The sequence below is a fragment of the Talpa europaea genome (genome assembly GCF_964194135.1).
Source record: "Talpa europaea genome assembly, chromosome: X".
In the NCBI taxonomy this organism is placed as follows: Eukaryota; Metazoa; Chordata; class Mammalia; order Eulipotyphla; family Talpidae; genus Talpa; species Talpa europaea.
Window position 1 is genome coordinate 47,344,172 of NC_140081.1, and position 23,378 is coordinate 47,367,549.

General features: G+C 51.2%; 1 protein-coding gene across 2 annotated transcripts; it reads left to right on the top strand.

The window, feature by feature from the left end:
* Positions 1–1,923: 1,923 nt before the first annotated feature.
* On the top strand, positions 1,924–23,029 carry MED12 (mediator complex subunit 12; the record flags this gene model as incomplete). Of its 2 annotated transcripts, none has more annotated exons than XM_084258767.1 (45): positions 1,924–2,022; positions 2,594–2,698; positions 2,906–3,097; positions 3,236–3,395; positions 3,880–4,061; positions 4,251–4,361; positions 4,491–4,745; positions 5,078–5,224; positions 5,383–5,482; positions 5,613–5,749; positions 5,965–6,096; positions 6,429–6,555; positions 7,008–7,237; positions 7,622–7,702; positions 7,832–8,002; positions 8,210–8,354; positions 8,521–8,571; positions 8,934–9,052; positions 9,237–9,380; positions 9,829–9,992; positions 10,191–10,322; positions 10,736–10,963; positions 11,131–11,275; positions 11,468–11,588; positions 11,959–12,060; positions 12,158–12,271; positions 12,519–12,694; positions 12,872–13,051; positions 14,106–14,177; positions 14,622–14,755; positions 14,926–15,090; positions 15,346–15,457; positions 15,913–16,002; positions 16,480–16,589; positions 16,814–16,949; positions 17,200–17,361; positions 18,427–18,801; positions 19,019–19,169; positions 19,317–19,522; positions 19,688–19,765; positions 19,854–20,071; positions 21,812–22,064; positions 22,443–22,583; positions 22,785–22,866; positions 22,986–23,029. In XM_084258767.1, the coding sequence occupies 45 exons, from the start codon at positions 1,924–1,926 to the stop codon at positions 23,027–23,029; spliced, it is 6,579 nt and encodes a 2,192-aa protein (XP_084114893.1). The 2 variants fall into 2 exon arrangements, with proteins under 2 accessions (XP_084114893.1, XP_084114894.1); XM_084258768.1 differs by having other exon boundaries at positions 19,317–19,513.
* Between the last annotated feature and the right edge of the window lie 349 nt (positions 23,030–23,378).

The window sequence follows — 23,378 nt, forward strand, 5'->3', positions numbered from 1 at the left end:
CATCTTCCCCCAAACATGTTTCTTTTCTTGTGTTCCCTATCTCAGTTAATGGTATCATCACCCTCTCAGTCACCCAGACTTGAAGCCTCTCTCACCCTGAGAATCTAATCAGCTCTACTTTTGTGGTGCTTCTCCCAGCAGCCTCCTTCTTTCCCTGACCACAGCCACTGTGCTAAACCAGCCTTTCATTCCCTCTAGCCATGATTATTACTAGCATCCACTAACTGAGCTTACTTTCTAAGGCTGCCTACTCTCTAATCCATTTTTTATACTGTTGCCAGTTTTATCTTCCCTTCAAACACAGAGATGATTGGAGATACTACTTACAGAAATTGTTCATTCAACAAACCTTTATTGAGCTTTTAATATGTGACCCGACACAGTACTTATGTTCTAACATACCCTACTTTTCTGTGGGTTAAAATTCCTCAGGGTTAGCTCAAATGTTAATGAGCTCCTCCAATATTTTTCCTTTCTCCCAATTGGAATTACTTTTCCCATAGTGGTTCAGTGGCCTCTTGTTATTGCTACCCTTATTATTTTTGTTTATCATGTATTGCCTTTATTATATAGCACTATTTTAAAAAAGATTTATTTTATTTATTTATGCATACAAGAGCTGGGGTGTAGGCCAGAGGTGCGGGGCGTGAGGGGGGTGAGAGGATTCACCAGAGACAGAGTGGGGAGCAGAACAGGCGGATTGACTGAAATACACTGCTGAGGGGAGCAGCAGGCAGGTGAGGTGAGGTCTGCAGGACCATGTGGGTCAGCTAGCATGGTAGTGAAGACGATGTAACCCCTTGCGCCACCAGGGAGGCCCTATAGCACTGTTTTTTCTCAAAAAGGAGATGCCATAATAGAATATGACCTTGAGTCAAGAAAGTATCCTAGTCTCAGTGCTATTACTTAGTAGCTGTATATTATCAGGGAAGTGAACTCTTTGAAGGTCAGGTTCATCATGAACAAAATGGATACAATGATACTCCCTAATTCGCGTAGTTGTTTGAGGATAGAGAAGTTTGCAAAATATCTGACATTTAGTAGATGCCTCTTTCGCTACTGCAAGGGTTCTTGACCTGGAATTCGTGGATACTTAGGAGATACATTGTTGTGTTTCAAGTACTTTAAAGACTCCTAGGGAAATATTTAACAAAGTCTCTACGTGCATTTTTCTGAGAAGGAGGACCCATGCATAGAAGGTTCCTCCTTCCTTTCTGGGAAGGAGGAAGAACCCGCAAAGCTTCCATCAGCATTTTAAAGGGACTGTGAATTTAAAACAAAGAACAACAACAACAAAAAAGGCTAAGCCCCTCAGTGCTGGGCCAGAAAGACCTGAGGGATTAGAGTCTGCCTTTCAGGAGTTTAATGGCTGCTTACTTATGCTTAGAGTTTCTAAACTTTACAATGGTCCTTTGAAGGAGGTTTTAGTGCACCCATTTTTCAGATGCGGAAACTAAGTACGGGAGTTCCTAACCAATACGACTACCAGCCAGTACGCCAATTGTAGGCCAAGAACTGAGCGAGGCGCTGGGAACCCGGTTCCAGCCGGGGCTGAGCCCCGAGGCTGCCTCCCGCTTGGCAGGCTCAAGTGCCAGCACCGCACGCAGCTCATGGCGCTGGCCCTTTCACTGATCCTTGCCGACTCCAACAATCTTGCGCGGCCCAGTCCAGGAAGAGCCTCTGGTGCGAAGCTCCGCCCCACTCCGGCCGGGCCCCGCCCCCGCTGCAGTCGGCATTGTCCGACGGTTCCCGGCATCCCTCGGTTTCCCTCGGTACTTTCCGGCAATGATCGAGAGTTTCTAACGTGCCCCCTTGTCTCTCGGCCGCCGTCCTCGAAACCGCCGCCCCCTTTTTCTGCTCTCTCCCCCCTCCCCCACCCCAGCCTGCCCCGGCTGGCGCCTCTGGCGCTACGGGCTGGGCAAGATGGCGGCCTTCGGGATCTTGAGCTACGAACACCGGCCCCTGAAGCGGCCGCGGCTTGGGCCTCCAGATGTGTACCCTCAAGATCCCAAACAGAAGGAGGTGCGTTCAAAAATCGGGACTCCCTAGGGACCAGGGGCAAGCGATCAGCATAGGGGGAAGCATTGATGGTTTGGGGGGGGGCGGGGCGGTTGGCTGAGAGCGAAAGTCCCGAAAGGGGGAAGAGTAAAGTGAGCTGGTGTAGGAGAGTAGGATCTGGGGGGGAGGGGGCGGTGTGCCCGGGTGTGAGTAGGGCTTGATGTAGAGACCACGCCGGAGGCACCCCCCTCCAAACACGCACAGCTCAGAAAGTTGTCTAAGGCAGCTCGGTGAGCTATGACTGCTTGCCAGGGAAGAGTGATGTTGAGCTTGAGCAGCAGCACTGGGTGACTGGGAATCTTAGTGACTGGGGAGGGGGGGGGGTTGGGGGGTGGGGAGCTGGGAGGTTGTCGAGGATGAGGGTGCGGTCCAAGTGAATATAAGGGCCTAGCTTGAAATAACAATCTGTTCTACTAAGAATCCTCCTCCTACCTACCCCCACCCCATTTCCTTCTCTTCTCCTGCCCTCCTCTCCCACCATTACCAACCCCAAACGTGGGGATAAAAACCCGAAAATGTCATTTTTATGCCTCAGGATGAACTGACGGCCTTGAATGTAAAACAAGGTTTCAATAACCAGCCTGCTGTCTCTGGGGATGAACATGGCAGTGCCAAAAACGTCAACTTCAATCCTGCCAAGGTGAGACAACCCTGCCAGGCTGAAGGAAAAGGCTGGAAGAATCTGAGAAGGAGCAAAGGCCCTGAGTGGGGAAGACTTAAAGGGACAACCTAAACAGCTGAGTTTTCCTTCATAACCTAATGCTACCACACTGGCATTTGCCCATCAAAAACACAACCAAATCTCTGCCCATTCTTTCCACCCTGAAGTATGGTTTTCTTCCCCCAGATCAGTTCCAACTTCAGCAGCATTATTGCAGAGAAGTTACGTTGTAACACCCTCCCTGACACTGGCCGCAGGAAGCCCCAAGTGAACCAGAAAGACAACTTCTGGCTGGTGACTGCAAGATCCCAGAGTGCCATTAACACCTGGTTCACTGATCTGGCTGGCACCAAGCCACTCACACAACTGGCCAAAAAGGTAAGATACTGTTTCCTGTTCTTCAGGCCCAGGGGAGGGGGCAGCACAGGTTAGGCATCCTTTTACTCCCAGACTGAGCTACATGGATGCCAGATCAGGGGGGTACTAGAGGTCTCATTCCTTGTGATATCCATCCAGGTTCCCATTTTCAGTAAGAAGGAAGAAGTGTTTGGGTACTTAGCCAAATATACAGTGCCTGTGATGCGGGCCGCCTGGCTCATTAAGATGACCTGTGCCTACTATGCAGCAATCACTGAGACCAAGGTTAAGAAGAGACATGTTGTCGACCCCTTCATGGGTGAGTAACTCCTGATGCCAATGGTACCACCACTGATCTCTTCAAGAAGTAAGGGAGGGACCCTTGGAATTATTCTCCTTCCTCATTCTAGATTCTTGCTTCTGCTTATCTCTTGCATTCTTTCAGTTAGCAAGCAAGCAGTATCTTGCATGTCTTCTGTGTGCATGTACTGGGCTATAAAGATGACCAGCATTAATCCCTGCTCTTAAGATGCTTACAGTCTCCTGGGGATGCTAAGGCATATGTATGAGTCACATGGAAAGTAGTAAGTTGTCCAAAGAGGAGGCAGAAAGTTCTCTGAGACTTTGCTGGACACAAAGGTTACTTTTTTGGGGGGACGCCTGGGAAGGTTTTAGAAAGGTAGCTTATGACTAAAGTCTAAGGATGAATAGGATTTAGGAATATGGTGTGTGGCAGTGGGAAAGTGAAGATGTTCAAAGCAGAGGAACAGTATGAAATTGTCCTTTTTCCATCTTTCCTCTAGAATGGACTCAGATCATCACCAAGTACTTATGGGAGCAACTACAGAAGATGGCTGAATACTATCGGCCAGGGCCTGCAGGCACTGGGGGCTGTGGTTCTACTATAGGGCCCTTGCCCCATGATGTAGAGGTGGCAATTCGGCAGTGGGACTACAATGAGAAGCTGGCCATGTTCATGTTTCAGGTAGGAAGTAGGGCATGGCACGTGGGGCATGGGTTGAACTGACCACAGGTACTCTGCCATCGTAGAACAGAATCTGCCTGCTACCTTGTCCCAGTTGTGGTTCTCTTTGTCCTTTCATTTACTTTATCTGCCTCTTTCTATTTGTCCCCAGGCTAAACTAATACTCTTGCCACCCTTGCTTACCCATAGGAGGGCATGCTGGACAGGCATGAGTTCTTGACCTGGGTACTTGAGTGTTTCGAGAAAATCCGCCCTGGAGAGGATGAACTGCTTAAACTGCTGCTGCCCTTGCTGCTTCGAGTAAGACCTGGAATTGGGGGCGGGGGGGGGGGGCGGTGGCTAACAAGGAAGATTTGAGGAGAAATAAGATGTGGGAGCAGTGTCCCTGGGAGAAGAGAATTGGGGGTTTTGATCATCATGTCTTCACAGTACTCTGGGGAATTCGTTCAGTCTGCATACCTCTCCCGCCGCCTTGCCTACTTCTGTACCCGGAGACTGGCCCTGCAGCTGGATGGTGTGAGCAGTCACTCGTCACATGTTATGTCTGCTCAGTCAACAAGCACACTGCCCACCACCCCTGCTCCCCAGCCCCCAACTAGCAATATGCCCACCACACCCTTTAGTGATCTGCTTATGTGCCCTCAGCACCGGCCCCTGGTTTTTGGCCTCAGCTGTATCCTTCAGGTAGGTACTGGGTAGGCCCAAGGAAGTCTGAGAAGAATTGGGTGCCATCTTAGAGAATGGGGGTTGTTCTAAATGAAGGTGGGAGTAGACACTGAATACTCATTTGGTGATTGCTGCTTCTCGTGCAAGGGGTATACTAGTTAGTTAGTGCCCTTCAAGGGTTACATAATAGGCCCAAGCCTTTTAGGAGAATGAGCAAGGGGAGAGGCTCCAAGATGAACTGAGGCCCTCAGAATAACTTTGGGTCAGGAGTCTAAGGGTTGGGTCTTGGTATGGGATTCTAGAGAGGTAGCTGTGATGATGAAGTTTGACTTAGATGTTCTGTCTGGCAGACCATCCTCCTGTGTTGTCCCAGTGCCCTGGTTTGGCACTACTCTCTGACTGATAGCCGAATTAAGACTGGTTCACCTCTTGACCACCTGCCTATTGCCCCCTCCAACCTGCCTATGCCAGAGGGCAACAGTGCCTTCACTCAGCAGGTAAGTTTGGCCAGTGGCCTAGCACTGCCAGATCAGCATGCAAGGCTAAATCAAACTATTCTCAGAAGTAGTGCCTTGGAGTCTATCACTGTTCTTTTTTAGTTTAGCCTTTTGTATGCTTTGGTCCATAGGTAAAGCCCTCCTTTTCAATATTGCAGGTCCGTGCAAAGTTGCGGGAGATTGAGCAGCAGATCAAGGAACGAGGACAGGCAGTTGAGGTTCGCTGGTCCTTTGATAAGTGCCAGGAAGCTACTGCAGGTGGGTGTCAGAGAATAGGGAGAAGAGAATATGTGTGAGGAAAGGATGGGGGTGGTAAGGACATGTAGATCTGAGAGTTGGAACGCACTGGGCTTGTAGTTAAGTACTGTCTAATGCATTTCCTCCGTAGGCTTCACCATTGGACGGGTTCTCCATACTTTGGAAGTGCTAGACAGCCACAGTTTCGAGCGCTCAGACTTCAGCAACTCTCTTGACTCCCTTTGTAACCGAATCTTTGGATTGGGGCCTAGCAAGGATGGGCACGAGGTAAGCAAGAAGGGGAACAGAAGGACTGAAAAACATTGCAAAAGCAAGAGTGAGGGGAAGGCATGGTGAGGCACTAAAACTAAAGGATGTTCGAAGAGACGTTCTTCCTGGATCTGGGGGCGGGGGGGGGGTGTCTTAAGGTCATGACAAAATCAGAATGCGGTTTTTTGTCTCCATCCCTACCTTACATAGTGCTGTCTTTCTTTGGTCTCCAGATCTCCTCAGATGATGATGCCGTGGTATCGTTACTGTGTGAATGGGCCGTCAGCTGCAAGCGTTCTGGGCGTCATCGTGCAATGGTGGTGGCCAAGCTGCTGGAGAAGAGACAGGCAGAGATTGAGGCTGAGGTTAGGGGGCAGAGCTAAGAAGATGAGACTGGGCAAGGGGGATGTGACAGCTGAGATTGGAGACAGAGATTGAGCTGGTCAAGGGGCCAAAGTCGAAGTTGCGAGAGCCAGAAAAATGGTAGAAAACCTAAAGGAGGTGAGGCAAAGGTAGAAAGAAAGGAATGGATTGATGTCAGAAAGGGTCAAGGCTTCAGTAGAGAGATGGTAAGGAAAATGGAGGTCAGGGGAAATGGAAGTAAACTTGGGGTGGAAGCAAAACAGGTGGTAGTTCAAGGATTATACTTGGAGGAGCGAAGGAACAGGTAAAAACCAACCGTTTTGTTGTCTTACAGCGTTGTGGAGAATCAGAAGCAGCAGATGAGAAGGGGTCTGTCGCCTCTGGCTCCCTTTCTGCTCCCAGTGCTCCCATTTTCCAGGATGTCCTTCTGCAATTTCTGGATACACAGGCTCCCATGCTGAGTATGGACCCCTGGTACCTTGTAGTTGTCGCTGCCTAGACTGTTAACCTTCACTGGCATCAGAAAGCATATTTAAGGGCCTTCTGGTCTATCTTTGTCTTGCACTTTATGCAGAATGACGTATAGACATAATTCTGCTCTTTGATGATCTTAGTTTAACAATGTAGAGAAATAAAAGGGAGAATGAAAGTAAGAACACGAGATTGAAGCACTTTCACTGTGTAATAGCAACAAACATGCTGTGTTTCTCTCTGGGGTGGTGTGGGGGGCAGGAGGTGCAGTAACCCACCACATTTTGTCCCTTGGCAGTTTGTAGAAATTATTTTTTTGTTAATTCCTATTCTCGTCTACCTCAGGTCTTCTGCAGGCACCGAGACTTAGCTGTGTCCTTCTCTTCTTGCTCACCTCTTTTGTGCTCTCCTAACCCTTCTTTTCTCATTTCCCCCCTTCCAGCGGACCCCCGGAGTGAGAGTGAGCGGGTGGAATTCTTTAACTTGGTACTGCTGTTCTGTGAACTGATTCGACATGATGTTTTCTCCCACAACATGTATACTTGCACCCTCATCTCCCGAGGGGACCTTGCCTTTGGAGCCCCTGGACCCCGGCCTCCCTCCCCCTTTGATGACCCTGCCGATGACCCAGAACGCAAGGAGGCTGAGGGCAGCAGCAGTAGCAAGCTGGAGGTGAGTGGGCTTTTCCTTGCCCTAGATAGTTTGTTCTGACACTCCCATCCTCCTGGTTCCCAAAGGCCTCTGAGTATCCTTGACTTAGTGATGAGGGGGCGTCTGTGTACTGCTTTGGAGTTTACAGAGAGCACTCTCACATCAATTTGTATTTTGTACTCAATCCTCACAGCAGCTCTGCAAGGTCCTCTTAATCCTCACTTTAAAGATGAAGGAAACTGAGGCCTGAGGTGGCTGAGTGACCCGGTCAAGTCAAGTCTTGAATCCAGATCCAGTACTTTGCCCGATATGGTCTCCTCTTTCCAACTCCCCTGTCAGGTTCCCTCCATGGGGGGAACAGCTCCCTGAGGCTAAAGCAGCTTTGCTTATGTTCTGTGCCCTCAGGATCCAGGGCTCTCAGAATCTATGGATATTGACCCTAGTTCCAGTGTACTCTTTGAAGATATGGAGAAGCCTGATTTCTCAGTAAGTTGGATCCCGATATGGAAGAATTCAGCTCCTGACGTCCTCCTCTGTGCCTCTTTAGGGGGTTTCTTTATGCCCCTCACCCCCTTTGCTTCCTCTAAATGTTCTGCCCTCTCGCCTTTCTCTCAGTTGTTCTCCCCTACCATGCCCTGTGAGGGGAAGGGCAGTCCATCCCCTGAGAAACCAGATGTTGAAAAGGAGGTGAAGCCCCCACCCAAGGAGAAGATAGAAGGGACCCTTGGGGTTCTTTATGACCAGCCACGGCACGTGCAGTATGCCACACACTTTCCCATCCCCCAGGTACCTTTCCCCAACACCTTGCGACCATCTGTTTTGAGCCCAGGTTTCTGTCCAAGGACTGTGCTGAGGGGTTGGAGCTGGTCTTGAGGGTGTTGGTTTGGTGTGTTGGGAAGGTTTGAGCAGAGGGGTGCTGAGGGGCATGGAGCATGCTTGTAAGAGGAGGGCAGGAGAACCATGCTGGCATCTGACAGTGCTGCTGGGATGCAGGAGGAGTCATGCAGCCATGAGTGCAACCAGCGCTTGGTCGTACTGTTTGGGGTGGGAAAGCAGCGCGATGATGCCCGCCATGCCATCAAGAAAATTACCAAGGATATCCTGAAGGTTCTGAACCGCAAGGGAACAGCAGAAACTGGTGGGTTTGAGGCCCCGCAAACAGATCTCCCCCAAAGAACGCCCTAGTCAGTCTTCCCTTCCCCAGCATAGGGAACTCCCAGCCATGTCCCAATGTCCTGTCTCTTGGAGTCTCCTGAGAGCTCTAGTCCTTTTGAAACTTCCCCCCTCATTCCCCCCCTCTGCAGACCAGCTTGCTCCTATTGTGCCTCTGAATCCTGGAGACCTGACATTCTTAGGTACCTCACAGTAAGCCCCATATGCCCGCCCTCCCTCTCCCTTCCCTCCCCTCCACCTAGCACCTCCCTGTATGTATTCCTCTAAGGTCCACATAGTCTGTGGTCCTCGGAACCTTTGCTTCACTGTCCCCTTCCCTCGTCCCTCCCCCATCCTTTCTTCCTTGACCCTGCCTTCCCTTCTTCCCTTTTCCTTCCTTCCCTCCCTCCCTCCCTCCTTCCCTCCCTCCCTCCTTCCCTCTCCCTCTCCCTCCCTTTCCCTTCCTCCTTCCCTCCCATATCCTTCTCTCCATAACCCCCTCCCCACCCCTCATCAACTAGTTTTCTTTCCCGTCTTGACTGGTCCCTTTCAACTGTCCCCTCAGGTGGGGAGGATGGACAGAAGCGGCGGCGCAACAGGCCTGAAGCCTTTCCCACTGCTGAAGATATCTTTGCTAAGTTCCAGCACCTTTCACATTATGACCAACACCAGGTCACAGCTCAGGTGTGGCCCTAAGTCCAGCCCCCTTCCCACATTCTGTCCTGTTTGCCTTTCTTCCTTATCTTTTACCCCCAGGCAGACCAAGCCTCCCCATCTCATCCCTTGCCGTCATCATCCTTTCCTGCTTCCCTGGTTCTTCCCACGTCTCACCACTCCCTGTCTCACTCATTCCCACTGCCCTTATCAGGTCTCCCGGAATGTTCTGGAGCAGATCACGAGCTTTGCCCTTGGCATGTCATACCACTTGCCTCTGGTGCAGCATGTGCAGTTCATCTTCGACCTCATGGAATACTCACTCAGCATCAGTGGCCTCATCGACTTTGCCATTCAGGTGGGGACATTGGGGAGATAAGGGTGGAAGGAGTTTGTGCTATATGGGGCCATAAGGACAGGAGTAGAGGCTTAAGCCAGTGTCCGGGTCTATTTGGAGGAGCAGAAATACTAGCACAGGGGAGTGGAACATGAGCTAAGATGGCAGGAATAGAGACTCAAGAGCTCCCCGGGGAGGCCCCAGGGACGGATTAGAACATTGGGAACAAGCTGTCCTCCCACTGTGGAGTTCATAGAATTGTATCCTGGAGACTGGTTAGATTGTCGATGAGGCATGTGTTGTTAATAGAATAAAGGACAGTGGCATATGGCAACAGGGCCCTTCTGGACTGAGGCGGTTCCTGCAGAAAGGGGCTCAGGCCTGGCCTCGCCAGTTTCCTCACAGGCAGTGGATTATGTGTAACACGAGGGGCCTCTTCTCACTTCTTACCCCCCACTCGCTCTGCTAGCTACTGAATGAACTGAGCGTAGTTGAGGCCGAGTTGCTTCTCAAATCCTCCGATCTGGTCGGCAGCTACACTACCAGCCTGTGCCTGTGCATCGTAGCTGTTTTGCGGCACTATCATGCCTGCCTCATCCTCAACCAGGACCAGATGGCACAGGTCTTTGAGGGGTAAGCCACACAGGGCTCTGGTGCTGCCTGGTGGAAGTGACCTGTGAGGAACATGTGGGGCTTTCACTGTGGGAAAGTGCATGCCATTCAGGTAGGGGAGGGGAAAGGGATCGCCAAGAGACTTGTGTCCTGGGACCTTTGTGCCCCGGCCCCTGCCCACTATCTGCTGACCCTGCTGACCTTATCCCCTCATGACAGGCTGTGTGGTGTAGTGAAGCATGGGATGAACCGATCCGATGGCTCCTCGGCAGAACGCTGTATCCTTGCTTATCTCTATGATCTGTACACCTCCTGTAGCCATTTAAAGAGCAAATTTGGGGAGCTCTTCAGGTAAGGGAGGACGGAAGTAAGGGACAGAGAGTGGGATCTAGTCCCATCTCCTTCCCATGACCACCTAACTCAGGAGCACAACACAGCCCAAGACCCTGCTGTCTCTGCAGGGTCCATCAGGGATGGCGTCCTCCATGTATTCTTGGTTCCGGAGAGTGGGCCTTCTTCCTTGTCGACCTTGCCTCCAGCCCACCTCCATGGGGCATACACTCTGCCTCCCTGCCTCCACAGGCTTCTGTACCTTAGTCTTCCTGGGTTCCTTTCTTGCCCAGTCTACTTTGTCCCATCTCCCTTCTTGTCCCAATGTCCCTGGTCCCTCACTCTCTCCTTTGTTTCTTTCCTCCCCTTCCCTGACCATCCCTGTACCACCAGACCTTCTTCGACGAACTGTTTCTTTTCCCCCACCCCTGCAGTGACTTCTGCTCCAAGGTGAAGAACACCATCTACTGCAACGTGGAGCCATCAGAATCCAATATGCGCTGGGCACCTGAGTTCATGATCGACACTTTGGAGAACCCTGCAGCTCACACCTTCACTTACACGGGGCTAGGCAAGAGTCTTAGCGAGAACCCTGCTAACCGCTACAGCTTTGTCTGCAACGCCCTCATGCACGTCTGTGTGGGGCACCATGATCCCGATAGGTACGGGCCGTGCTAGTGTGGGCACCACACTGTTGCCTGAGAGTGGGAGGGATGAGATGCCTGGGAGCTTGCAGCCATGGTTATTGCCTAGGTGGAGATGAAAAGTTAATGAGCCTGAGGTTTTATGAAACAGGGTTTTTCCTGAGGGTATTTGTACTTTTCCCCAGGGTGAATGACATCGCAATCCTGTGTGCAGAGCTGACTGGCTATTGCAAGTCATTGAGTGCAGAGTGGCTAGGAGTCCTAAAGGCCTTGTGCTGCTCCTCCAACAATGGCACCTGTGGTTTCAATGACCTCCTCTGCAACGTAGATGTGAGACTTGGCAGGGTCTTGCTGGGGAATGGTGAAAGGTGGTGGGGGGCCATGGCAGTTACCTGAGCAGGGATCTGGTGACAGGAATTCAGATAATAGAGGAACAGAGTGCTGGAGACTGGAGACATACCACTTTGAATAGGCACCCTCTCCCCACACCAAGTCACCACTTCCATCTGCTTTTTCCTCCAGGTTAGTGACCTGTCTTTTCACGACTCCCTGGCTACTTTTGTTGCCATCCTCATCGCGCGGCAGTGTTTGCTCCTGGAAGACCTGATTCGCTGTGCTGCCATCCCTTCACTCCTTAATGCTGGTGATCTGCCAATCCGTGACCCTTAGTTTCTGCACTCTACATTGCAGTACACACTTGATGGCTGCACTCTCATTGTCCATTGGGGTTCCCTGGGGTCACCAGGCCATCCTGTGGTGTGCCTCAAGCTGGGAGGGTCTTTAACCCTGTCTTGGTAGCCTAATCTTCCTGTGTTTTGACCCTTAGACCCCAGGGCCATTCACCCCAGACTACAGAGCAGTTGACTGTGCCACCTCCCCTCTACCTTTTCTTACCTTTTTTTTTTATTCTCTATTCACCCTATCTTGTCTCCCCTTGGAGCCCCCCATCACCTGCAAACCCATATACAGTTTGCCTACACATGCTTCAATGTGGTCTGTCTGGCTTTTTATAGCTTGCAGCGAGCAGGACTCTGAACCAGGGGCCAGACTTACCTGCCGCATCCTCCTCCACCTTTTCAAGACACCTCAGCTCAATCCTTGCCAGTCAGATGGAAGTAGGTGACCCCATCCAGGCAACCGGCAGTAGAAAGCATGGCTGCCCCACCCCACAGATTCTACTTTTGCTTCCCCTGACTTCAGCTTCCTCCCCAGACAAGCCTGCTGTAGGAATCCGCTCCTCCTGTGACCGCCACCTGCTGGCCGCCTCCCAGAACCGCATCGTGGATGGAGCTGTGTTTGCTGTTCTCAAGGCTGTGTTTGTACTTGGTATGGGGGTAGGAAGGGGAAGCAGTGCCAGAAGTGTGTAGAGGGTGCAATGCCAGCTAAACTACAAAGGACAGTCTCTCTCCTGAAGGTGGTCTCTGACCTTTGGGGAGGAGAAGAGGGAGGGAGGTGTATTTCTGTTCCATGGGACAGGAGTTGGAGAGTTGCTCCCTCTGTGGGCCCAGGGTGGGTCTCCACACGGTGTTCAGATCTCACTCTGCCCTCCCTATCTCCTGCCTGTGAACCACAGGGGATGCGGAACTGAAGGGTTCGGGCTTCACTGTGACAGGAGGAGCAGAAGAACTTCCAGAGGAGGAGGGAGGAGGTGGCAGTGGCGGTCGGAGGCAGAGTGGCCGCAACATCTCTGTGGAGACAGCCAGTCTGGATGTCTATGCCAAGTACGTGCTACGCAGCATCTGCCAACAGGTCAGTCTCACCTTCCCCCCACACCTCCTAAATGCCTCTGTGTAATATAGTCCTGTTTCCAGCCATGAGCAAGCCACCTCCCTACCATACATCATGCCCCTCACCAGACCCCAGTCCATCCCCCTACATCTGGCCCCCTACTAGTTCCCCCAGACCCCTGATGATCAGCTTCCTCAGGAATGGGTAGGAGAACGTTGCCTTAAATCGCTGTGTGAGGACAGCAATGACCTACAAGACCCGGTGTTGAGTAGTGCCCAGGCCCAGCGCCTCATGCAGCTCATCTGCTATCCACATCGACTGCTGGACAATGAAGATGGGGAAAACCCCCAGCGGCAACGTATTAAGCGTATTCTCCAGGTAGGCAAAGATGATGGAGGTCTTAGAGGAAGCAGTGGGGCCCAGAATTGGAGTGAAACAGTGGGAACCTTGAGAGAAAAAGAACGGGTGTTAGGTAGAGAGGAAGGCAAATGAGTATGTAGGTGAAAGTTGGTGAGAGAAACAGCTCTAACGTGGGTTTAAAAGTCAGGTCAATAATAGTCTAGACTACATGGACTACTGGGTGAGAGTATAGCTCTCTGGAGCGGGACTACATAGCTTATCAGTGGGAAGCAGAACATCTGGCAGGCCTAGTTTGGGGCCTTGTAGGTTTGGCATTTTGGTCGCTGCTCAGTGACAAGTAGTAACAGTTACTCTTATTGATTGAGCATCTGCTTTGTTTCGGGTACTCTACTTGGCCCTCCCCCTCCGTATGCTTTCTCATCTCATCTTTATAATCCTGTGAAGTGAGTATGAGTATCTCTGACCAGTTGAAGAAAGCAAGACTTGAAGAGATTAAGTAACTTGCCCCAGGTCACACAGCTAGTAAGTTTAGTTAGTACATGAACCTCGATACACGTGTGCACTCTCTGCTTTGCCACACTACTTCAGACATTCAGGTGACTGCAAAAGGTGGAAAAATAAAGTCATTGAGGACAAGCTAAGGGAGTGAGCTCTCTTCAGCTTGCAAGAGATAAAGCTGAAGAGAGATTAGTTAACTGTAGCCTTTGGGTCTCTAAAGGACTTTGAGCAGCTGCTTAAAACAGGAGAAGCAGGCTTCAACTTTAACATCAAGGATTTAGGTTAAGCATTAGCAGATACTTCCTGATGCGAAGGAATGTGAGACTCTGGAACAGGAAACTAGGGGAAAGATGTGACTCTTTCTTGAACGCTTTAAGATTGGATAGGTTTTTCAACCATTCTGGATGATTTACGTGGAGTCTTTGATAAAGACAGGGTCGTGGAGGTCCATGTCAGACCACTAGGCATGTGTGATTCAAGGTTGTGAGAGAACAGGAACTGGCCTCAGGGTTGATGAGTGGCTGGGGGTGACATGATGATGATGATAAGCTTGGGGGTGGGTTCTCTATCACAGAATTTGGACCAGTGGACCATGCGCCAGTCTTCCTTGGAGCTGCAGCTCATGATCAAGCAGACCCCTAACAATGTGAGTGGTGCCCGGTCCTCCCTTTCCCATGCCCACTTCTGGCTCCATGAGTCAGGGAGGTGGGCTACCAGAGAAGAACCTAGGTCCTGCTCTTGGGCTCTTGAGCTGAGAGAAATAAGAGAGGACAGGAAGATGGCAAACATGTGGAACAGATGATCAGGGAAATGGGTTTTGGGAGTGTTGGGGCTCTGAGCTGTGGGGAAGGTTGGCGGTGGTTGGAGGCTGTTTCTGTGGTCATAACTGCTAGGAGGTATGTAAAGGGGAAGGTCGTGGGGAGTTGGAGAGAGATGGAGGTGCTAGAGGGCACCTGGCAGAATTGGTCCCTAACCTCCCATCAACTTCCATAGATGCCACCTTCCACTCTCATCTCCTCTCTGTTCTACCATTTGTTTTCCTTTGCCCCAGCTATCTACTTAGCACCCATGTGCCTTTCATCCTCCCCAGGAGATGAACTCCCTTTTAGAGAATATTGCCAAGGCTACAATCGAGGTTTTCCAACAGTCAGCGGAGACAGGGTCATCTTCTGGAAACACCGCAAGCAACATGCCCAGCAGCAGCAAGACCAAGCCTGTGCTCAGGTTGGGTAGAAACATGTTAGGACCCATCCCCTTATGAGTTTCTCTTCTGGTAGCATACGTGATTCCAGCCACATGGAGATGCCAGGCGTGTCCATCAGGGAAAGGAGAGGATGAATTGTTCCACCTTATCTGGCTCCTCTGTAACCCTCTATATTCCATCTGTCCTCCAGCTCTCTAGAGCGCTCTGGCGTATGGCTGGTGGCCCCTCTCATTGCTAAACTGCCTACCTCAGTCCAGGGACATGTGTTAAAGGCTGCTGGGGAGGAGTTGGAGAAGGGCCAGCACCTGGCTTCCTCTTCCTCACGCAAAGAACGTGATCGACAAAAGCAGAAGAGGTAAAGAAGCTCTGGGTGGGTTGGGGGCAGGGGGATCACCAGGATTGAAGGGTGGAAAGGATAGACAAGCCCATGGAAGAAGAAAAGTTGGGGCTGTTGGCTGAGTATAAAAGTCATAGGAAAGTAGAAAAATCACAGAATAAGAATGGGCATGAGGCTAGCTCTCAGGGGAGTGGAGTCTGGGCCTTTGAGGAATTGGGTTAGAAGTTGAGATCTGCAAGCCATGGTTTTGTTCTTTTCTTCTCCCATCTCCAGCATGTCCCTGTTGAGCCAGCAGCCCTTCTTATCTCTGGTGCTGACGTGTCTGAAAGGGCAGGATGAACAGCGTGAGGGACTCCTCACCTCTCTCTTCAGCCAGGTGCACCAGGTACAGGTCTCTGGGCCTCAGAGCTAGGCAGGAAGATGGAGAAGGATGCACCTAAGAGGCCAATGTGGGGCCTCCCTGTTGGCTCCAGGGTTAAAGTGTCAGTGCTATCAAGCTATTGCCAGCCCCTGCAACACAAGTTTGATCCCCGGCTGGCCAGGGAGCTACCCACATGGCACAGCAGACCTCTCCTGTCTCGCTCACTGCTCCCCTCAGCAGTGTATTTCAGTAGATCTGCTTGTTCTGCTCCCCACTCTGTCTCTGGTGAATCCTTTTACCCCTCCCCCAGCTTTAGCCTATACCCCAGTTTTTTTATGCATAAATAAATAAATCTTAAAAAAAATAAAATAAGAGGCTAATGTGTACCTGAACTTTCAGTCCTTTCTGCTGAATGCCTCGGGTACTTCAGGATGGAAACAAGATCCCTGAAGTGTGTGTTGTACTCGTTTCTGTCTTAGATTGTCACCAATTGGCGGGATGACCAGTACTTAGATGATTGTAAACCAAAGCAGCTAATGCATGAGGCACTCAAACTACGGCTCAACCTGGTAAGAGGGGGAGCCGGAATGGGGTAGGTCTGGGAGGGGGCTAAAACTGCAGAGCAAAGAAACCCAGCCTGGGAGGCGGGTTGCGGGGAGGGGGCCAGGTTCTCCTGGGTCATCACATATCTACTCAGCTCTCCTGAAGGATGCGGGACCTGAAAGTGGTTCAGGGGACTGGATCCCTGCAGGGACCCTGCTTCAGTGTTGTAGATCCTGACTGGGCTCTAGAAGCTCTAAAAATCTGTTTTGGAATGTTGAATGGGATCCCGGACATCCTTTAGTCCAACTTGTATCGTCTTATAAGTAAGGAAACCAAGGCCCAGCAATGTCGAGAATTATCTCATTGGTCTGAGATCACAAGACAACTCATAGGTAAAACTGGAACGTGGCCTCAGGTCTCACACCCAGCCCAGGTTCTAATCTAAGCTTTCCCTTAATGCTTCATCCCTGAGCCATCTGACTGATTTGTTGTGGCCCCGGCAGGTGGGGGGCATGTTTGACACGGTGCAGCGCAGCACCCAGCAGACCACGGAGTGGGCTGTGCTGCTTCTGGAGATCATCATCAGCGGCACTGTTGACATGCAGTCCAACAAGTAAAGCATGCCCGCCCTCTCCCTTCAGTTTTGTACCTAAGAGGCCCCCTCCCCCCACACCAGGGGCACAACCTGCTGCGACTGGTATGGCTGATGTGGCTGATACCCGGGGACTCCCAGGTCCTGGGTTCCCTGCCCGCTTCTGGTGTCCTGGGGTGACATCTTAAGCTTATGTCTCACCCTGAGGCCTTTGTCTTCACCTCTCTGCCTTTCTCCTGTTGCAGTGAGCTCTTCACTACTGTTTTGGACATGCTGAGTGTGCTCATCAACGGGACCCTGGCTGCAGACATGTCTAGCATCTCTCAGGGCAGCATGGAGGAAAACAAACGAGCATACATGAATCTGGTGAAGAAGCTTCGGGTGAGCAAATTGGCTAGGGTGAGGCCTGGGGGACTGAATCTTAGCTCCTTCTCCCCTGACTTTGTGTTTGCTAGTTAGCCTCTGGGACTGTGTTCCGGCCAGAGCCCACCAGCCACCATTGCTTTTCATCCATTTTTTTCTTTGTTATTCAGACAATGAGGATTAACTCAGCTAATCATGCCAGGTTATGTGCTGTTGCCTGAGACTTTCTGTGTCCTTGAACTCTTATCCCATCTTCCTTTGCCTGCAGAAAGAGTTGGGGGAACACCAATCAGACAGTCTGGAAAAGGTTCGCCAGCTGCTGCCACTGCCCAAGCAAAACCGAGATGTCATCACGTGTGAGCCACAGGGCTCCCTTATAGACACCAAGGGCAACAAGATTGCTGGCTTCGATTCCATCTTCAAGAAGGAGGCATGTTCCATTTTCTTCCCTGCCCCCAACACTCCCCGCCTCACCGCCTCTTCCCTTTGGGTCAAGAACCTTCCCAGTGTTGACCTTGTTCTATAGCAGCCTTATCAGGCTCAGGAGTCCATCTGGTTCTGCCAGCGAGAACCAAACCATTTCTTGGGTTTTGAGCTAATCACTTGATTTGATTTACATTTCTTCTCCCCATTTCTGGAGTCTCACTTTTCTTCCTGAGTCTCCCCTAACCCCTGCTTTCCTCTCACCACCCCCACCCACCTTTTAACATACCACTCATTTCTCAGCAGCCCTCCTCCTCTTTCCTCTGCCCCACCTGCCTGCTGTCGTACTCCATCCCTGCCTGTACCCCACCCATCTGTCTGTCTGACAGCTTGTATCTCTTTTATTGCTGTATTTCTCTCCCACATCCACCCATATCCCACAACATTCTCTTTCTCCTTTCTCTGTCAGTTGAGCAGCCATAATCATTGTGTATGGTAGAGAGGGAGAGGAAGAAGAGGTTGAAGAGTTTAAAATCCAAAGTCCAACCCATATATACATTGCATTCATTTCCCAGACCATCTGTGTTCCCCTCCCTTCCTCCTTGAGCTTTCTTAGAAACATCTTTGTTACAAGTGTTCTTAGACACTTCTGTACTCACATTGCACAATGCATATTGTCCTTCTGAGTGTCTCTACCAGATTCCCACTTTGCCTATGTCTGTCTGTCTCCACTTCCTTCTCCACTTCTCTCTCTCTCTCTCTCTGCCTGTCGTTAGTCTCTCACTGCCTTTTCTCTCTCTCTCTGCCTGTCTGTCTTCCCCTGAACATCAATGCCTGTGACTGTGTATTCCTCTCTGCTCCCCTTACCCGTGCACCCTCTTCTCTCCTGTCTCTCCTTCCTATGTGTGTGTGTCCATGTCTATCTGTCTTCCACTCACCATCTCCCTGTATCTACCCATGACTTTTTTTTCTTTTATTGCCCACAGATATTTTTTCTCTCCTCCAAGTCCTCAAGGTCTGTCTTCTGTTTTCCAAGTCTCAACAGCTCACTGTTTCTCATTTTCTGGAGCAGGGTCTGCAGGTTTCCACCAAACAAAAGATCTCCCCCTGGGATCTTTTTGAGGGACTGAAGCCATCAGCAGCACTCTCTTGGGGCTGGTTCGGAACAGTCCGGGTCGACCGGCGAGTGGCCCGAGGAGAGGAGCAGCAGCGCTTGCTGCTCTACCACACACACCTGAGGCCCCGGCCCCGGGCCTATTACCTGGAGCCATTGCCGCTACCACCAGAAGATGAGGAACCCCCTGCCCCCACGCTGCTAGAACCTGAGAAAAAGGCTCCAGAGCCCCCCAAAACTGACAAACCTGGGGCTGCTCCACCCAGTACTGAGGAACGCAAGAAAAAGTCTACCAAGGGCAAGAAACGCAGCCAGCCAACCACCAAGACAGAGGCTAGTGCCGCCCAGTACACTTTTCCCACCACTTCTCCATCCTTAGCATTCTTTCCGCTCTCTGCTTTGTGTGGGGAGTGGGGGTGTGTGGGGGAAGGGATTCCATCAGAATCACAGAAATTAACTGTGTCCATTGGGTTCCACTTCACCCCTGACTCCACCTCGCTCCTTCCCTCAGCTCTAGCCCACTCACCTTCTTCCTCTGCCACTCACGCAGGACTATGGAATGGGCCCAGGGCGGAGTGGCCCCTATGGTGTGACGGTGCCTCCAGACCTCCTGCACCACGCTAACCCTGGCTCCATATCCCACCTTAGCTACCGGCAGAGCTCCATAGGCCTCTACACCCAGAATCAGCCACTCCCTGCAGGTGAATACTAACCACTGGAAATGAGGGGGTTATCTGAAAGCCCCTCCTGCCCAAGGGATGGTGGCACTCCTCCAAGCAGCTCTGGATGACTGAGCAGGGGATGGAGGGACAAGGGGCCTAGAGAGGTCAGCCTGTTCCTCTTTCCAGGTGGCCCACGTGTGGACCCATACCGCCCTGTGAGGTTACCAATCCAGAAGCTGCCAACCCGACCACCTTACCCTGGAGTGCTGCCCACAACCATGACTGGCGTCATGGGACTGGAACCCTCCTCTTACAAGACCTCTGTGTACCGACAGCAGCAGCCTGCGGTGCCCCAAGGGCAACGTCTTCGCCAACAGCTCCAGGCAAAGATAGTGAGAGGGGCAATAGGGAGGGCCGTCAGGGAGAGGGGGTTTTGAGGGTCACAGGACTGAGGAGACTCATGAGATCTTCGCTAGGAGATGCAGAGTGGGAGATACAAGAAACAAGATGGCAGAAAGTGTTTCCTGAGTTTGAGTTTGTCTCCTTTTTCCCTTTAGCAGAGTCAGGGGATGTTGGGGCAATCATCAGTCCATCAGATGACTCCCAGCTCTTCCTATGGTTTGCAGACCTCCCAGGTAAGGGCATGAGATGGTGCGAATTGGGGAGTTGCAGGCAAGCAACTCTGCTCACTCTTAGCCCTGACTCCCTCTGTCCTTCCTCCAGGGCTATACTCCTTATGTTTCTCATGTGGGATTGCAGCAACACGCAGGCCCCGCAGGTACCATGGTGCCCCCCAACTACTCCAGCCAGCCTTATCAGAGCACCCACCCTTCTACCAATCCTACTCTTGTAGATCCTACTCGCCACCTGCAACAGCGGCCCAGTGGCTATGTGCACCAGCAGGCCCCAACCTATGGACATGGGCTCACCTCCACTCAAAGGTACCCAAGGGAATAGGGGGACTGGGAGGATACACTGACATAGAAGGGAGCATTTGACTTGGGAAAACCTGTTCCTACAGGTGATGCAACTAGACAGACCATTTGGAGATGTCAGGGACTCTGATGTAGTCATATAGCCTGTGGCCACAAAATGCCGAGCTGGAGGGGATCCTGGTAACCAGGTGTTTCACCCTTCTCCAAAATTTCTGCAAGCCCCAGAGAGGGGAAATCATTGATAGGACTCTGATAAGGAAAGAGCTGTGGTTTATAGGTACATTGCATGTTTGGGAGTCATCAAGCCAGTATTGGAAAAGTCTACCACCAGAACAGACTAGCAGATGAGTCCTCCCGCCATGTTGAATGTCAAGCCACAGTTAAGACACCATCCTCGTGCCTTGGGGCTCTGTGGCTTAGGATGTAGAACATGCAGAGTAGGCCAGAGGAAAGATCTTTTACTTAGAAGTGTTGACCAACTGCTCACCCTGTGGCCAACACTCTGCTAGGACCAATTGGGGTGAGGAAAGTTATAAAAAGAATACAAAGTCCCTGACCACAGAGTTTTTACTGTATTTGGGGAAATGAGCCAGAAAAACATTTAGAAAACACAGTGAGAAAAGATGTAATCAGGTGTGCAGCTGTGTGCTATGGTAGAAAAAGGGAATTCAGAAAAAGTGTGGGATAGTAACATCATGGTTTCATGACTGCTGTTGGCCTTTGAAGGATAGCTGTGATTTGGATTTGTGGAGAGGAGAAAGAAGGACATTCCAGGTTGAGGATAAAGTGTGAGCAAAGACATGGGGACTGGAATGAGCAGGGTGGCTGAGAGGACAGGAAGGAGAAGAACTTGGATGGAGTGTAAAATAGCTGCCAGAGAGGGCCTCCCTGGTGGCACAGTGGTTGAGCGCTGGGCTGCGAAGCTGCCCGCAGCCTCTGCAGCACTGGTTCAATCCCCGGCCACCAGGCGAGGGTCCCACATGGTGCGCAGACCTCTCCTGCCGCCCGCTGCTCCCCTCAGCAGTGTATTTCGTCAGTCTGCCTGTTCTGCTATCCGCTCTGTCTCTGGTGAATTCTCTCACCCTCCCACGCTTCTGACTGTACCCAGTGCTCGCATAAATAAATAAATAAATCTTAAAAAAAAAAAAAAAACCTGCCAGAGAAGTAGGGAGTGGGCAGATTGATACAGGGCCGTGACTGCTCTGTGTAGAATTGAGACACAATCCCAGAAAGGACTCTTACTCAGGAAAATGATGTGATGTGCTGAGTGTGTTGGGAGATTAATATCGATTACATGCATGGGGGAGGTAAGTGAAGGCTTAGGATGGGCCCAGCCAGCAGCCTGTTGCAGTGATGACAGATTAGGGTAAAGAAAGTATAAGGAGTAGCAGACCTCAATAGTCTTTAAGGCCCTGAAATGTTATTGGGGAACAACAATAACAAAAACAACCTCGATGTGTGTTTATGGAATGCTAGTGTGTACTAAGACTGTTTCTCATTTTTATAAGGGAAAAAAAAAACTAAACCAGAACTGAAAAACTTCCTAACTGTTAGGGTCATGAGACTTCAAAATGGAGTGTTGTCTTTGTCCTTTACTCCCCAACCTAGAAGACTGTCAGAACCCAAAACATTCATGACAGGAAGAAATGATTTGCAGAAGATTCTTTCCGGTTGGGGACCCAGGGTTTATACTCGCTCTCCCCACCCTGCGCCAGTCCTTGACCTCTAGGCCTCTTATCTTTATAGGTTTTCCCACCAGGCGTTGCAGCAAACACCCATGATAGGTACCATGGCTCCACTGGGTGCCCAGGGTGTCCAGGCTGGCGTCCGATCGGCTTCCATCCTGCCTGAGCAGCAGCAGCCGCAACAGCCCCAGCAGCAACAACAGCAACAGCAGCAGCAGCAACAGCAGCAACAACAGCAGCAACAGCAGCAGCAACAGCAGCAACAGCAGCAACAGTACCACATCCGGCAGCAGCAGCAGCAGCAGATCCTACGGGTAAGACCTTGGAACTTCATCTGGCCGCTGGGAGCCCAGGAAGAAGTGCCTGCTCAGCCAGGTGGTTAGCATGGCTGAGGCAGGGTTGTAAAGCACCAAGTAGAGTGACTGGCCCAGAGTCGGAGCTGAGAAGTGAATTTCCTCCCCACCTTCTTTTGTTTTCAGAGGTTCCTGATGGGAGAGAGTTGGGACTTGTTTTTTAGCTACTCTTGATTTGGTTTCTTTGCAGCTTTCTCAGGAGAGCAGGCAGTAGACTCAGAGTTCCCTCCTTGTTGCTTCTTCCCCTGTCCTCACCCCTCCCATCGCTGAGACTCAGCGCCTTCTCTCCCCTTCAGAAGTATCTCTGTGTTTTCATAGCAGCAGCAGCAGCAGCAACAGCAGCAGCAGCAGCAGCAGCAGCAGCAGCAGCAGCAGCAGCAGCAGCAGCAGCAACAGCAGCAACAGCAGCAGCAACAACAAGCACACCAGCAGCAGCAGCAGGCGGCTCCCCCCCAACCTCAGCCCCAGTCCCAGCCCCAGGTAGCTGCCAGACTAGACAGTCCTGGGCTCAGGGACAGCTGCGCAGCTTGGGCGTGCAGCCAGTGGATTAGGTTGGGTACAATGTCCAAGGGGGTAGAGAGGGGGAGGCTAGCTATGGCTCTCTAAAAAGGGGTTGAAAAATGAGACTGGAGAGGTAGTGAAGATTCAAATTCAATCCTCTGCTTTGTGTTTTCATCTCAGTTCCAGCGCCAGGGGCTTCAACAGACGCAGCAACAGCAACAGACAGCTGCTTTGGTTCGGCAACTCCAACAACAGCTCTCCAGTAAGCCTGCCTTTGCCCCTCCTCCAGGGAGAGCCCCATAGAATCAGTGGGGGTGGGTCCTCATGCACACCCATGCCCTGCTTGCTCTCCCACCCCTGATAACCTCTCATTTTCTACAGATACCCAGCCACAGCCCAGTACCAACATATTTGGACGCTACTGAGCCACGTGGAGGAACCGCTTGTGCACTGGATGTGGCCCACCCTTTCCTCTTAATTCCCAATCCCCCTCCCAGGCTGGCACCAGTAGTGGTTGGGCCTTTTCCCTCAGGCTCCATTTTTAATGCGTTTTTAGTATTTTTGTTAATGTGAGGCATTGAGCTGTTGGGTTTTGTATATTATTTATATAGAGACCCCAGAGCTGTTGCACCCAATACACAGAGCTTCTTTGCAAAGGGAGTGTGTGAGATCTGCATGTCCGGGAAGATGGGCACTTGGGAGAATCCCGGGGTCTGGGTCAGGGGGAGGGCTGGGTTAGCAAGTCAGAGCCTTTATTCCATTCAGATCATCTCC